General features: G+C 46.2%; 1 protein-coding gene across 3 annotated transcripts in view; it reads right to left on the bottom strand.

Moving 5' to 3' along the window:
* The window catches only part of DNAAF9 (dynein axonemal assembly factor 9), an 82,928-nt gene extending 79,848 nt beyond the window's left edge, over positions 1-3,080 (bottom strand). For all 3 annotated transcript variants that reach the window (XR_014011359.1, XR_014011360.1, XM_081206951.1), the window contains exon 1: positions 2,913-3,080. Coding sequence is in view for 1 of the 3 variants with exons in the window: in XM_081206951.1 (XP_081063077.1) it covers positions 2,913-3,007 (95 nt within the window). In the remaining 2 variants the exon portion in view is untranslated. The remainder of the gene's footprint in view (positions 1-2,912) is intronic.
* Between the last annotated feature and the right edge of the window lie 13,211 nt (positions 3,081-16,291).

Here is a 16,291-nt window from a genome sequence, read left to right on the forward strand (position 1 = left end):
GGAGACGGGGCTTTTCTCACACGAACAACTGTAAAACACAGGCCTGCAGACGATTCCCCCCCTCCTAGGCATCTCCCCCCTACGCACACACTTGTGACTAATTTAATTTGCCACCCCACAAGAAAGAGGAATTTAACCTTCACACAGGCAGCCATGTAAACATATTGCAAAGAGAAAGGCTGCTATTCTTTGTGCCTGTCTGGGAGGGCTTAAGAGGCATGCGCACACACACTTTTAAGAATTTGATCTCATCCTCGCTTTGTGGATTTGCTATGAAAGGAGAGGGGAGGCTGGGAACAAAAGAAAAGATGCTGGGAAATATTTCCGCACGTTCCAAGACTCCAAAGGGGTATCTTACCAAAACGCCTTGGCTTTTATCTTAGCCTGCTTTAAAGGATGCATTGCCCTGCCTTTGCAGTGGTACAGGACCTCATCCAGCTCTCTACAAGCATATTTAAATGTCATTGTGTTCAATATTCCAGTTCATAATATTGTTGCCCAACATACTCAACGTTCATCCAAATGACAGAGAAGAAGCAGGGGTTCCAAAGGACGGCTGCTTTCATTGCATGCTGTCCTTACAATCTCTCCCCTAAAGCAAATCCTCTCTACATCCTTTCACCCAAAGTAACCACTTCAGACATGCACCCTCCCAAACTGCCCCATCCTACAGTCCCATAACCACCACAAGCCACCTCCTTATTAGAGCCTCCACCAATCTGACCGTGTCCCAAACATTCTGAACCCACCACCACAGCTTTCTCCACCTCCCTCCATCAGCCTATCCTGCATGAAGAATGGGGAAATAATCCAAGAGACTACGTGTTCCCAAGTCTTATTTTCAGTGCCACACCAACATCAGCCATTTTCCATCACACTCTTTGACTCCCTTGAAGACTTCCATCTTGAAACTGTACTGGACCCAAGGCATCCAGCCAAGACTCTTCTCTCCTCAACCCATGATTCTATATTTTTTGCCTGCTAGATTGATAGCCAACTCGAAAAGGTGCCAGGAGAGTTCAAATGCACCCACAGGGCACTGCTTACTGGCCCAGACACTGCAACACTTGCACAACTCATCCTACTAGCTGCCTTCAGTAACTGGTATCTCAATGCACATTTATCTCCAACCTCTGTTATCAACCTAACTACTCACCCACATAGGGGTTGGGCCCTGGGCAAACTCTTAGCCCTCTGAATACACTTTGGCGGGGGGTGGGTGGAAGAATAACTAGGAATTTGATCTACTACCCTAAACTTGCCTGGAACCCAAATCAACAGGATCTGCTCCCAAGGGTATGCTCAGGTGAGATAGCAATGAGACTTTAATTTTTTTGAATTATTTGGTTCCTGAAAAAGGGTTCCACGAAACCAATGTGAGCCCTGACAGAGAGGGCCAAATGCAAACTGTTAAGCCAGCTCCCCAGTCTTGCATCCACACCCTTCCTGCCTCTGGGTGCCCCCTATGCTTTCTAAAGGTAAAGGGACCCCTGACCATTAGGTCCAGTTGTGGCCGACTCTGGGGTTGTGGTGCTCATCTCGCTTTATTGGCCGAAGGAGCCGGCGTACAGCTTCCGGGTCATGTGGCCAGCATGACTAAGCCGCTTCTGGTGAATCAGAGCAGCGCACGGAAATGCCGTTTACCTTCCTGCCAGAGCGGTACCTATTTATCTACTCGCACTTTAACGTGCTTTTGAACTGCTAGGTTGGCAGGAGCAGGGACCGAGCAACAGGAGCTCACCCTGTCGCAGGGATTCGAACCGCCGACCTTCTGATCAGCAAGTCCTAGACTCTGTGGTTTAAACCACAGCACCACCCGTGTCCCTCTATGGTTCCTACCCCACACCAATTTCCTGTATTCTGTAAACATCTACAACAAAGCCCTTATGCTTCCTGGACCCACCACCCAATCCAGGCTCCTTACAACTGTTCTCCCCCCCCCCACATATTCTGCGCTGAGATGACCCCACGTTGGCCATACCAACCTCCACCTAGACCCAACAGCCCCTCTCCTTCATTGACCCTCTGCATATTTCTGCAGCAAGGCAGGCCCTCCAACAGAACCCACCTCAGCTCAACCCAAAGCTCATGTCCATCCCCTCACCACCTTCCTGTAGCCCTTCCCCACTCCCTGCCCTGCCTCCCTCAAGCAGCACCTACTGCCAGCGCCCCCTAACCCTTCCCAACCTCAGCTCTTGCCTGCACAACTCCCCTATTCCCAACCTCCCAGCAATCCCTGCCCTTAATTGACACCCCTAGATATTCTGCACCAGAATGCATTCCGATTCTGTACCAAAGCACCCCTTCGCCAGGCACCCCTCACCCTACACCAAAGCAACCCTCCCTGAATATCTGCATCATGGCATTCCCCACCCCTTACACCCCACACGACCCTAACCCTCTGACAGTTGTTCAGGAAGATGCGATTTTTTTGCAAGGCCACCTCCTTTGTTGCTTAAGGCCACATGTTCTGGCTTTGTTTCATTGGATTTTTGGTTTTGTGCGGTGGCAACCTGCCCTGGGACCTTACGGTGGAGAAGAAAATATATACATATATGTGCGTGTGTGTGTACATATGTGTGTGTGTGTGTGTGTGTGTGTGTGTATTCACATGCATGTATAAAATGATGCATGCTCACTCCACCCCCACTTTTGCACAACCTTCTCCTCCACTCCCTCTAGACCCCACCCAGGGCAGCCCCACCCCACCCCCTGCTCCCCTCCCCTCCCCCCGCGTCCCCCTCCTCGTCTCCCCCCGACCCCTCACTCCCACCCCTCCCCCTTACCCCCTGTCCCCCATCCCTCTCGTTTTCCCCTCCCCCCGCCCCCCGTTGCCCCTCACCTCTCCTCAGACCCCACCCAGGGCAGCCCCCCTGTCACCTCCCCCCTCCCTCGCCCCCACCCCTCCTCACCTGACGCTGGGCTGGGCCCCTCCTCGGGCCTTGGGGCGTCCCCTTCGGGCCGGGGGCAGCAGCAGGGGGTTCCGTGCCGAGGGGAGCAGCGCCATTGTCCTGTCAGCCCAGCACCCGCCGCCGCCTCCGCTTCGCCTTCCCTGCAGCACCGAGCGGCGGGGAGGGGGGGGGTAGGAGCGGGGAACGCACCAACTCCGCCTCAGCTGGAGGGAGAAAGAGGCGAGCCGTTGCCCTTCCGCCCCGCCCACGGCGCCCCCCACCCGCCGGCTCTTCTCGCTGCGCCCCCCCTCCTCGCTCGCTCGCAATGGTACGTCCCGACAGGGCCAGCTGTTCCATGGGAGGAGGAAGGAGGCGCGGAACGGCCCCGCCCCGCGGCAATCGTTGCCGGGCAACGCGCCGCCTAGCCCCGCCCCCTGGCAACGCGCACTCTCCTTAACGCGGAAGAAGGGCCTCCCCTTAGCAACGGCCCTCGTCGTCAGGATGTCGCCTTAGCAACGGGGGCTGCGAGGCTGGCGCTAGGCCTCCCTCAGCGGAAAGGGGGCGCACAGCCTTGCCTCGCTTTCCTTATTGTTATTATTATTATTATTAGCTATTAAATTTGTATACCGCCCAATACCTGCAGGGCGAGCCCCAGATGAGGAGGAAGTTCCGTCAGCCCCTTACACATTTCATTCATTTATTTTTTTATTCACTTTTTTATCTTTTCGCCAAAAAGGATTAACAAAGAAACAAAAACGTGCATACATACATTAAAACCTGGCGGGGTGGGTGTGTGGCGGAATACATTAAAACATCCTGCCGGCTTTGAAGGAGATACGTTGTAAAGATAATTGTTCCACAAACGGAGCCACCACTGAAAAGACCCTGTTTTCTTGTTGCTGCTCTCCTAGCACTGGATTTAATGCAGTCGAGACAGTTCCCCCGCACAGGGCACCAAGCCCAAAGGGCACAAAACTGAGAAGACCCATAACTGAGAAGATCCAATTGGAGACGCCAAATGTTAGCCTCGCACGGGATGCCATATTACAAAAGATTATGAAAGTCTGCCCTTGACCCTCGGGTACTTTTGTGGAGGGAGCACAGAAGAAGGGCCTCGGATCGTGATCATGGGGTCTAGGGTGGTTCATATTGGGAGAGGCAGTCCTTAATGTGCTGGGGTTCTGACTTACTTCTGAGTAGTTGTACTGAGGACTGTGCCACTATGTACCCATATAAAAGTGTACACCCCTCATGGCACTCCCTTGAATATGTCATATTTTTATTACATCCCTACCATCATTATCTTACTGTGTATATATACAGAGAGAGAGAGAGGCTTAATCCACAATAAGTTTGTGTTAGTTTGCAGAGTACCATGGGACTCTTTGTGGTTTTAACTCAGGAAAAAAAGCATCACCCATAATACGTCCAGAGGATGACAATCTGAAGTAGGCCACCTTTAGAGTTTCGGGTTTTCTATTTTTAATAATTTCTGCTAAATTGATAACACAGAGTGTGAAAGCATGATAACATCCCTCTTAGCTATGACTTTGCTAATACAATATTGCTGCTAGATAACCTGTCGCCAATGCATTAAATAACCTGGCAACAGAGAGCTCTGTGCATAAGATGTAATTCCTAAGAAATTAAATTATTGGAGGCATAAGCTCCTGTAAGCATGCATCAGATCCACAGGCGGTTATTAAGATCATCCTAATCTGAACCACTGCAGAGTTAAATTTAGAACGTCCTGTTATCATGGGCTGGATCTAAACACCATCACCACCAGGTTAGACTTTTCTTTACAGTCCCTTTCAGTTTATGCAAGTGTTATTCTAGCAATAAGCAGTGTGTGTTGGCTGACCTGCACAGGAGAGTGTTATGTTTTATTAAGAAGGCAGTTCTACACACACACACACACACAAAACACACACACACAAAGGTTTATTTATGCTCCCTGTTCCAAAAGAAATTTACTTTGGAGAGGCCATTCCATCAAGTCAGGGAAGAATAAATGCTGCTGCAATGTGCAAGATTTGCCATACCATGACACTTCCATGTCCCTTGATGCTGACTAAGCTGCCGAGGTTGGCTGAGGCATTACCTTTACCAAAGACCCCGCTTCGTAACCTCGGGCCCAGCCTCTGACCTACTAACCGCCGAAAGACCCGTGCTTCCTTTTCTGTCCGATTATTCAACAGAACTGAATCTGTGAGCTTGCAGATCTTGTCATTATACCAGCCGAGGGACAAAGGCGTTTTGCCCTGGCATCACCCCAGCAATCGCAGAGCGAGTGTTCGGTTCACAAAGAGGCCTCTGTGTCAGCCAGTAAATGTCTTCAGGCTGCAATCCTGCCCAAATCTACTCGGCAGCGTCCTAATGAATTCAAGGGGGCTTACTCCTAGGTAAGTGGCGATCTCAACAGCTTTCATTGGTGCATCAACTACAGTACGTCCTTTCCTGGATGAGGATAGCTTGGCTACTGTGAGTTATCTATGAGTAACCTTAATTTTAGACCACTGTATTGTGTCCTAAGTGAGGCATCCCTTACAGCTGGTCCAGACACTACAGAAGAACACTGGGTTATAAGCAGGGCATACCCTCCAACATTTCTCCAGTGAAAATAGGGATGTCCTATTCCATCATCATCATCACTCCATGATTTATACCGCACCCATCTGACATGGTTGCCCCAGCCACTCTGGGCAGCTTCCAACACATATAAAAACATAATAAAACATTAAACATAAAAAACACCTTCCCTATACAGGGCTGTTTCTAGATGTCTTCTGAAGGTTGTGTAGTTACTTATCTCCTTGGTTTGGGGGTTATATAACTCCATACCCTCCAACATTTCTCTGATGAAAATAGGGACTTCCTAAAGAAAAGTGGGACATTCTATAATAATAGTAATAATAAATAATATTTTTTTATTTATACCCCGCCCTTCCCAGTTCAAATACTGGGCTCAGGGTGGCTAACAACAAATTTAAAACACTTAATTATAAAAGCAGCATAAAATACAGTAGAAAAACATGAATAACAATAAAATTCGAAAATCAATTAGATAATCCCCAGGGCTAGCTGGCTGAATTAGTCCTACTTGGGCCAGTGAGGAGGTCAGGGGAGAATTAGCTGTGGGGTCTCAGAGTGGGTAATCTCCATAAAAGGGGAGGGAGAGGGAAGGGAGGGGAAATAAAAGATCTAGGATCGATTCAGAAACTGGAATGGCTTCTGTAAATCTGGGACTGTCCCTAGAAAGTAGAGTCACTTGGAGGGTCTGGCAGTACCCCATAACAGGAAAAAGGCTTCTGGTTAGTTTTGGTGTGTCCAGCTGATATTAACCATACCCTCCAGGTGTCCAATTTTCCAGGGGCAGTCCTGTAATTATGAAGCTATCCCAGCTTCTGATTTGATCCCGGAATGCCCCTATTTTCCTTGCAGTTACAGCAACATCAGCGAGAGAGAATCCCATTGGCTCTCCTTGGCCTCTCCATGGCTGCGGCTTGAAACCTCTTCCTTTGGCCAGCTCAAAGTGGTTGCTGGACAGCGGATGAGGAGGAGAAGAGGCTGTAGCAGGGCAAACACATGCATAAATATATAAACCACATGTCTGAAGCAGCACAGGAAAACAGCCTGGAAACCATTTTGACTCCCAAACTGACCAAATGATTTCTCTGCAAGGTCAAGGAAAATGGAAAAGCCTCCCCATTGTCTTTTGCTTCACAAATCATGTCTTAAGGGTATGTCTGTGTACGAATAGGGTGAGCCTGTGACCTGGCTCAGGAACTAAGTACAGTATTTATCATTACAAAAGACTGGCCAGGCTCCCCAGGGTGTCCAATTAAGTAAACATTAACAGGTAACCTGCCAGACAGGAGGTAAACAACGCACTCAGATTTCTGTTGTAGACCGCCCCTTCTGTGATGTAGGTATGATGTATCTGGGGGTGGCCTTGGACTCTAGTGCGGGCAATTTAAAATGTCTATATAAGGGCGAACACACCTTTGTTTGGGGTCCTCTTCCTTTCCTGCGTGTGAAGGGAGCACCCTGTTGCAACAGTTCAAGAAAGATCAGGCTTACGAGCTGCTTTGCTTCTCAATATTCTCTGGTTGGCCTCTGTTATTTTCTCTGACCGATGGAGAACCTGCAAAGGACTCTATAAGGGCTCTTGTGTCCCCCATAAGGGAATAAGGGCAGATTTTCGTTTATTACACCAGTAAAAATATTTGGAGGGGGGAACCCTAGAATCGCAGAATTTTGAGCAGGTATTCCATTAAGAGCTGTTTTTTCCCCAAAGAGAAGGGGAGCAAGACAAGAAAGGAGCTAGATGCTGATTACCGGTTCTTCCCGCTGCTTCCTGACCTAGTTCTCCTCCGACATGCAGCCGCAGAATCTAGGTTAAGTACACATCCTTGGGGAACGCCTGACCTCAAGCAGCGAAGGCTGCAAAGGACCTTGAGCGCTTGGGAGCTGAGCAATTTGGTTTTCCCCATTGGAAAAACAAAACAAAAAGGAAATTGATTCTTTGTTTAGTAAAAATCTCAGTTGCGCCTGCAAATAAAACGGCGGGGACAAACATGGCTGTTGTTGACACAGTGGCTTGTAATCTAAATTCATCTACGCCAACCTTATTTGGAGCCTTCCCAGCAGATGGTATCTTTTAGGTGTGTATGCTTACAGCCCTGAAATATTTTATCGTGTCAGCCACAGGGCCAGTAAAAACACTGGCACTCCGAACTGCTGCTTAATTGGGACTGCTTTTTTAATTTTTTTTACCCAACATATAAGGTTGCCAACTGACCACAAAAATCTCAGCCTGGACTGCTCTTGTGCTTTTAAGCAGCCGCTTGATGTGTATGAGTGTAGGAGCAGGTGCTGAGATTTTTTCTTCTTCAAGAAATTGGAGCTGTCCTCTCATCCACCGATCCCTCAGTCAACACTGGAACAATAAGGCTCAGGAGAAGGGGTCTGTGTTAAGTTGTGGGTGAACATATCAGACGACACAGCGATTCTTCAAACAGCTCTTGTTTATTCACAGGCCAGAACAGAACTGAACTGAAGGGTTCAGCCAACCTGCTTATATAGAGCTCCACTACAAAGCAACAGTAACAACTTTCTATAACTATCCAATCACTGAACGTCACTTTCAATTCCTTATTTGCATATGCGGACCTGAGTGAAAACTATCTACAGTATCCCCTGCTAGCCCAGGGTGAGAACTTCAGTACATAACAGTCTGATTCCCCCTTCCTGATTAAAATTGCCCCCAAACTTGCCCCTGAAGACATTTGAGAAGTAAACGTTTTAGCTCTTCAAATGAAATGAAATTGGGATTAGCAGCTGCTTTTACTCTCCAGTTTTGTTTTGTTTTATTCTGCTGTTGATGCACTGTTATGTTTTTATTTGTCATTATATTGTTTTACTTTTATTGTTTAATTCAACTGTTAGGTAGGCAGGTGGGTGGGAAGATAGACAGGACAGAGGAGACTTTCAGGAGATATGCCAGGCAACTTCAGAAAATTGTAAAATTATGGGCTTGGAGGGGACCCAGCGAGGGCATCCAAACCTACAACTCTCTTCTCCCAACCCTATAATAACAAGCTTACCCTCCGCCAAAGACCTTAACCTGTAGTTTGTATGTACCAATAAAATGTTAGCCATGAGCAGAGGTCAGAAAACTAGGGCTGTCCATTGTATATACAGAGCACTGTGAAATAAAAAAAATTAAGGTCTTATATATATAATAAATGTTCATAAATGTATCAAGCAAACATGTACATAAATATATAAACCACATGTCTGAAACCCCACAGAAAAAGTCCTGAAACCATTTTGTCCCTCCCAAATTGACCTCAAATATTTCTCTGCAAGGTCAAAGGAAATGGAAAAGCCTCCCCATTGTCTTTTCCTTCACAAATCCTGTCTTAGGGGTATGTCTATGTATGAATAGGGTGAGCCTGTGACCTGGCTCAGGAACTAAGTATTTGCCATTACAAAAGACTGGCCAGGCTCCCCAGGGTATCCAATCAAGTAAGCATTAACAGGTAACCTGGAGGTAAACAATGCACTCAGATTTCTGTTGTAGACCGCCCTTTCTGTGATGTAGGTATGATGTATCTGGGGGTGGCCTTGGACTCCAGGGCGGACAATTTAAAATGTCTATATAAGGGTGAACACACCTTTGTTTGGGGTCCTCTTCCTTTCCTGCGTGTGAGGGGAGCACCCTGTTTCAACAGTTCAATGAAGATCAGGCTTACGAGCTGCTTTGCTTCTCAATATTCTCTGGTTGGCCTCTGTTATTTTCTCTGACCGATGGAGAACCTGCAAAGGACTCTGTAAGGGCTCTTGTGTCCCCCCATAAAGGAATAAGGGCAGATTTTCGTTTATTACAACTGGAATCTACGTGGCTGGACTAACAAACGCACACAGCTCTTGTCCCTATGTGTTTGGACATATATCAAAGAGGAAGCAATTGCAGCCAATTTTCATCATTAGTCCCAAAAGAAATAAAAATAAAAAAATCCTGGGGAGAAAAATGACTCAACCTCAGTGGGGAAGAAAGAAAGCAACGAAAGAAATGTTCTTGTCTTGCCAAGTCTCACCCGAGAACTGACCGCTTGTTTATTCCTGAGATTGGGGCGAGAGCTGCACACTCTCAGAGCTCCAGGCAGCAGCTGCTTTAGCCATCTGAATGTTTTCTGCAAACAGCTTTTGCAGTGATTCCTGGAAGCCCTGAGCTGGGTGGGAGGGGAGTGTGTCTGCGGCTGTTGCCATCTGGAAGGGAGAGCATGAAAAGACAGTGTTGCATAGTGGTTAGAGCGCTGCGCCAGGAGCTGGGAGAGCAGGCTTCAAATCCCGCCACAGCTCACCGAGTCACTAGGGGCTGATCGATCTTGCACAGAAACTTGCCTCATTATTTGACATCGTTCTGACACACACCGGGGATTAAGCCCCATTGTTTTGGGGAAATATAAGGCTTGCTTCAAGCATGGCAACATTTCTCCATGCAGGAAGATTTTGGAAAATGCCGTGCAAGACCACACCTAGTGACCCACCTAACTGCAAATCCCTCTGATCTGGCGATTGCCTTGGCAGCCATGGCCAATCAAATGCACCTGTGGCAAATGCACATCTTGAAAATATAAAAAAATAAGATCTCCACGGTGAGCTCTTTTGCAGTGAACTTTGCATGGGGTTGTAGCTCATTTGAGAGAGAGAATGAAATCTCCCAAACTCCAAATTTAAGGAACTGTTTGTTTCAGCGCTCACTCTCACACAAATATAACACAAGTTATATTTAAATACCAGCCCTTTATCCCGTCTCCATTTTTAAGCAGCTAATTTTGTCTTTGTTATCAATGACAAGATAATTCCTTCAGCTGGGCTATTCAGCGAATCCCAGATAAGAGTCGCTTCCTTTTTTTAATCAGGCTACCATCAGACATTTGGAGACAATCTTTCCTCGGAGAGTCCCAGATGGGATGAATGCTATTTGTTCCAACACATTTGAGAGATTCTGTAACTCAATTGTCAAGTGGTCTTCGTCAGCCAGGCGTTTGGTTCTGGAGATGAGAGTCTTGGCTACGGAGTTTATTTGTGCAGGGTGGTGGTGTGATTGTGCATGTAAGTAGCGGTTGGTGTGTGTTTTTTTCCGGTAGATAGTGTGTCCTAGGGAGCCATCAGGTTTTTTGTAGATTAGGACGTCAAGGAAGGGAAGTTGGTTGTTGGCTTCTCCAGAACCAAACGCCTGGCTGACGAAGACCACTTGACAATTGAGTTACAGAATCTCTCAAATGTGTTAATCGCCAACGGATACCAGCAAAACAGGGTTACGAAGCTAATCCAAAAAGAAACACCCCCCAAAAACCAAGACACAGAAGAAAACAATGGCATGGCCCTCCTTCCTTATATCAAGGGCACCACGGATAAAATTAGCAAAATCCTCCATAAACACAATATCAAAACAGCCTTTTGCACCAACCAAAAAATAGCCAATATCCTCAGAAACCCAAAAGATAAAATCCAGTTAGAAAACCAAGGGGTCTATGAAATACCCTGCAAAGTCTGCCCAGCCACGTACATTGGACAAACAAACAGACGAATAAATGCACGTATCGCAGAACACAAGAATGCCGTCAAAAAAGAAGAAAAAACTTCCTCTCTTTACCAACACATGAAAGAAACAGGACACGAAATTAATTTTGCAGATTCCAAATTGCTCTTTAACATGGAACATCACCACAAGAGAATAATCATGGAAGCCATCGAGATAGAGAAACACCCTCACAACATGAACAAGCGTGACGACACGTCCCGCCTGCCAGACATCTGGAAATTAGCCCTCCCCACAAAAACCGACACCAGAACCAGAGGCACACAGAACGCCATCTCCAATCAACCACACCAGACCCAAACCCAGACCCTCTCCACAGATAAATTACAGATACCATCCAGTAGCCAAACCATAGTGGCACCTCCGGATGCTGCACCCCCCTGCAATCCCTACACAGATCTGGCTGGCACAGGGCACAAAACCACAGCTCGCCCCTATACACGAAGCCAAGCCAGAGCACAACTAAGTGCAGTACAGCCATCTTCTCAGAAAAACTCTTCTCAGAAAAACTCAGAAAAACTCTTCACAAGCTCAAGAGGTCAAGACACGAAAGCTTTAGCAACTAATCCACACCTAATGACCCTCCTAAGTGGTACTCAGAATATCACTCAAGAAATCACTCAAGATATCCCTCAAGTAATTAATGAACAAAAGAAGAAAAGGCACAATAACCTGGGAACTTCCTCTCTGCCCAGAACGTTGGAGGCTATACACCACACCCCCTCAACAGTATTTATAGGAACTCAAACACTGAGATCCTGCTCTGTTCTAGTAACAAGAAGCCGAAAGCACCAGCCTGAAAATGACGAGTGAGACCTCGTCGAAACGTCGCCTAGACACCCCAACTCTTACACGGGAAGATACCCGAAAACACCAAAACCTGCATATATATATATATATATATATGTATATATATATATATATATATATATATATATATATGCAGGTTTTGGTGTCTTCGGGTGTCTTCCCGTGTAAGAGTTGGGGTGTCTAGGCGACGTTTCGACGAGGTCTCACTCGTCATCTTCAGGCTGGTGCTTTCGGCTTCTTGTTACTGGAACAGAGCAGGATCTCAGTGTTTGAGTTCCTATAAATACTGTTGAGGGGGTGTGGTGTATAGCCTCCAACGTTCTGGGCAGAGAGGAAGTTCCCAGGTTAGTGTGCCTTTTCTTCTTTTGTTCATTAATTACTTGAGGGATATCTTGAGTGATTTCTTGAGTGATATTCTGAGTACCACTTAGGAGGGTCATTAGGTGTGGATTAGTTGCTAACGCTTTCGTGTCTTGACCTCTTGAGCTTGTGAAGAGTTTTTCTGAGAAGATGGCTGTACTGCAAATAGTTGTGCTCTGGCTTGGCTTCGTGTATAGGGGCGAGCTGTGGTTTTGTGCCCTGTGCCAGCCAGATCTGTGTAGGGATTGCAGGGGGGTGCAGCATCCGGAGGTGCCACTATGGTTTGGCTACTGGATGGTGTCTGTAATTTATCTGTGGAGAGGGTCTGGGTTTGGGTCTGGTGTGGTTGATTGGAGATGGCGTTCTGTATGCCTCTGGTTCTGGTGTCGGTTTTTGTGGGGAGGGCTAATTTCCAGATGTCTGGCAGGCGGGACGTGTCGTCACGCTTGTTCATGTTGTGAGGGTGTTTCTCTATCTCGATGGCTTCCATGATTATTCTCTTGTGGTGATGTTCCATGTTAAAGAGCAATTTGGAATCTGAAAAATTAATTTCGTGTCCTGTTTCTTTCATGTGTTGGTAAAGAGAGGAAGTTTTTTCTTCTTTTTTGACGGCATTCTTGTGTTCTGCGATACGTGCATTTATTCGTCTGTTTGTTTGTCCAATGTACGTGGCTGGGCAGACTTTGCATGGTATTTCATAGACCCCTTGGTTTTCTAGCTGGATTTTATCTTTGGGGTTTCTGAGGATATTGGCTATTTTTTGGTTGGTGCAAAAGGCTGTTTTGATATTGTGTTTATGGAGGATTTTGCTAATTTTATCTGTAGTGCCCTTGATATAAGGAAGGAGGGCCATGCCATTGTTTTCTTCTGTGTCTTGGTTTTTGGGGGGTGTTTCTTTTTGGATTAGCTTCGTAACCCTGTTTTGCTGGTATCCGTTGGCGATTAACACATTTGAGAGATTCTGTAACTCAGTTGTCAAGTGGTCTTTGTCAGCCAGGCGTTTGGTTCTGGAGATGAGAGTCTTGGCTACGGAGTTTATTTGTGCAGGGTGGTGGTGTGATTGTGCATGTAAGTAGCGGTTGGTGTGTGTTTTTTTCCGGTGGATAGTGTGTCCTAGGGAGCCATCAGGTTTTTTGTAGATTAGGACGTCAAGGAAGGGAAGTTGGTTGTTGGCTTCTATTTCCATAGTGAATTGTATTTTGGGGTGTAGGCTGTTGAGATGTGTGAGGAAGCTATCTAGTTTTTCCTTCCCGTGTGGCCAAATTACAAAGGTGTCGTCAACATATCTGAGCCAAAGTTTGGGTTTGTGTTCTGACTTGTCTAAAGCATTGGTTTCAAAGTGTTCCATGTACAGATTTGCGATGACCGGAGAGAGGGGTGATCCCATAGGTGCTCCTTCTATCTGTTTGTATCTTTGTCCATTGTGGATGAAGTACGTGTTGGTTAGGCAGTGGTTGGTCAGGTCCAGGATGTATTCGGGGGGATTGTATTTGTTTTGAATGGCTGTCAAGGCTTCATTAATGGGCACTTGTGTGAAGAGAGATACAACATCGAAGCTCACAAGTAGGTCATCGGGATGTAGGTTTTGCTTCTTTATTGTTTCTATGAACACACACCAACCGCTACTTACATGCACAATCACACCACCACCCTGCACAAATAAACTCCGTAGCCAAGACTCTCATCTCCAGAACCAAACGCCTGGCTGACAAAGACCACTTGACAACTGAGTTACAGAATCTCTCAAATGTGTTAATCGCCAACGGATACCAGCAAAACAGGGTTACGAAGCTAATCCAAAAAGAAACACCCCCCAAAAACCAAGACACAGAAGAAAACAATGGCATGGCCCTCCTTCCTTATATCAAGGGCACTACAGATAAAATTAGCAAAATCCTCCATAAACACAATATCAAAACAGCCTTTTGCACCAACCAAAAAATAGCCAATATCCTCAGAAACCCCAAAGATAAAATCCAGCTAGAAAACCAAGGGGTCTATGAAATACCATGCAAAGTCTGCCCAGCCACGTACATTGGACAAACAAACAGACGAATAAATGCACGTATCGCAGAACACAAGAATGCCGTCAAAAAAGAAGAAAAAACTTCCTCTCTTTACCAACACATGAAAGAAACAGGACACGAAATTAATTTTTCAGATTCCAAATTGCTCTTTAACATGGAACATCACCACAAGAGAATAATCATGGAAGCCATCGAGATAGAGAAACACCCTCACAACATGAACAAGCGTGACGACACGTCCCGCCTGCCAGACATCTGGAAATTAGCCCTCCCCACAAAAACCGACACCAGAACCAGAGGCATACAGAACGCCATCTCCAATCAACCACACCAGACCCAAACCCAGACCCTCTCCACAGATAAATTACAGACACCATCCAGTAGCCAAACCATAGTGGCACCTCCGGATGCTGCACCCCCCTGCAATCCCTACACAGATCTGGCTGGCACAGGGCACAAAACCACAGCTCGCCCCTATACACGAAGCCAAGCCAGAGCACAACTATTTGCAGTACAGCCATCTTCTCAGAAAAACTCTTCACAAGCTCAAGAGGTCAAGACACGAAAGCGTTAGCAACTAATCCACACCTAATGACCCTCCTAAGTGGTACTCAGAATATCACTCAAGAAATCTCTCAAGATATCCCTCAAGTAATTAATGAACAAAAGAAGAAAAGGCACACTAACCTGGGAACTTCCTCTCTGCCCAGAACGTTGGAGGCTATACACCACACCCCCTCAACAGTATTTATAGGAACTCAAACACTGAGATCCTGCTCTGTTCCAGTAACAAGAAGCCGAAAGCACCAGCCTGAAGATGACGAGTGAGACCTCGTCGAAACGTCGCCTAGACACCCCAACTCTTACACGGGAAGACACCCGAAGACACCAAAACCTGCATTCCTGTACCCGTGAAAATCTACGAAAGCATATATATATATATATATATATATATATATATATATATATATATATAAAATATTCTGAATTAAGCTTAAGATGTATTTTAATTAATTAACTGATGACTGTTTTTATGCATATTGTTGTTTTTTATGATGTTAGCCGCTCTGAGCCCGGCCTCTGCTGGGGAGGGCGGGATACAAAAACATTATTATTATTATTATTATTATTATTATTATTATTATTATTATTATTAAAAATAGGGTTTAATGAGAAACTACTTAATTTGCCCTGTTTGAGCTAATGCACCAACCAAAACACAGCTATCTTTCAAAATTTGCCCATCTCCAAATTTTGCAATGCAGTTCTCAAGACCGTTGTGTACAAATAATTATAATTCTTTCATAAATAATTTCATTATTTATACCCCACCCATCTGGCTCAGCCTCCCCATTCACTCTGGCCGTTTTACTACATATATAAAAACACAGCAAAACATCAGACATTAAAAACTTCCCGCTACAGGGCTGCCTTCAGATGTCTTCTAAAAGTTATGCAGTTCTTTATCTCGTTCACATCTGAAGGGAGGGTGTTCCACAGGGAGGGCGCCACTACCCAGAAGGCCCTGAAAAGCTAATGTTTTAGGAGAAAGTGAAAAATAACATACAAAATGTGCTAAGTTGGGAGAGATTGCTTACAAAAATGTGTGCATGGGTCAAAACTGCACACAAATATGTGTATATTATGAGAAAATTGCAATGAGATGCTGTTGAAGTGTGGAGGATGAACTGTAGGGTGGAAATGTGGAGATTCAGCTTAACGATGGAAGTGAGAGCTGGACCATAAAGAAGGCTGATCGCCGAAGAATTGATGCTTTTGAATTCTGGTGCTGGAGGAGACTCTTGAGAGTCCCATGGACTGCAAGAAGATCAAACCTCTCCATTCTGAAGGAAATCAGCCCTGAGTGCTCACTGGAAGGACAGGTCCTGAAGCTGAGGCTCCAAGACTTTGGCCACCTCATGAGAAGAGAAGACTCTCTGGAAAAGACCCTGATGTTGGGAAAGATGGAGGGCGCAAGGAGAATGGGACGACAGAGGACGAGATGGTGGGACAGTGTTCTCGAAGCTACCAGCATGAGTCTGACCAAACTGCGGGAGGCAGTGGAAGACAGGAGTGCCTGGCGTCCA

This window comes from Podarcis bocagei (assembly GCF_964188305.1).
Source record: "Podarcis bocagei genome assembly, chromosome: 9".
NCBI lineage: Eukaryota > Metazoa > Chordata > Lepidosauria > Squamata > Lacertidae > Podarcis > Podarcis bocagei.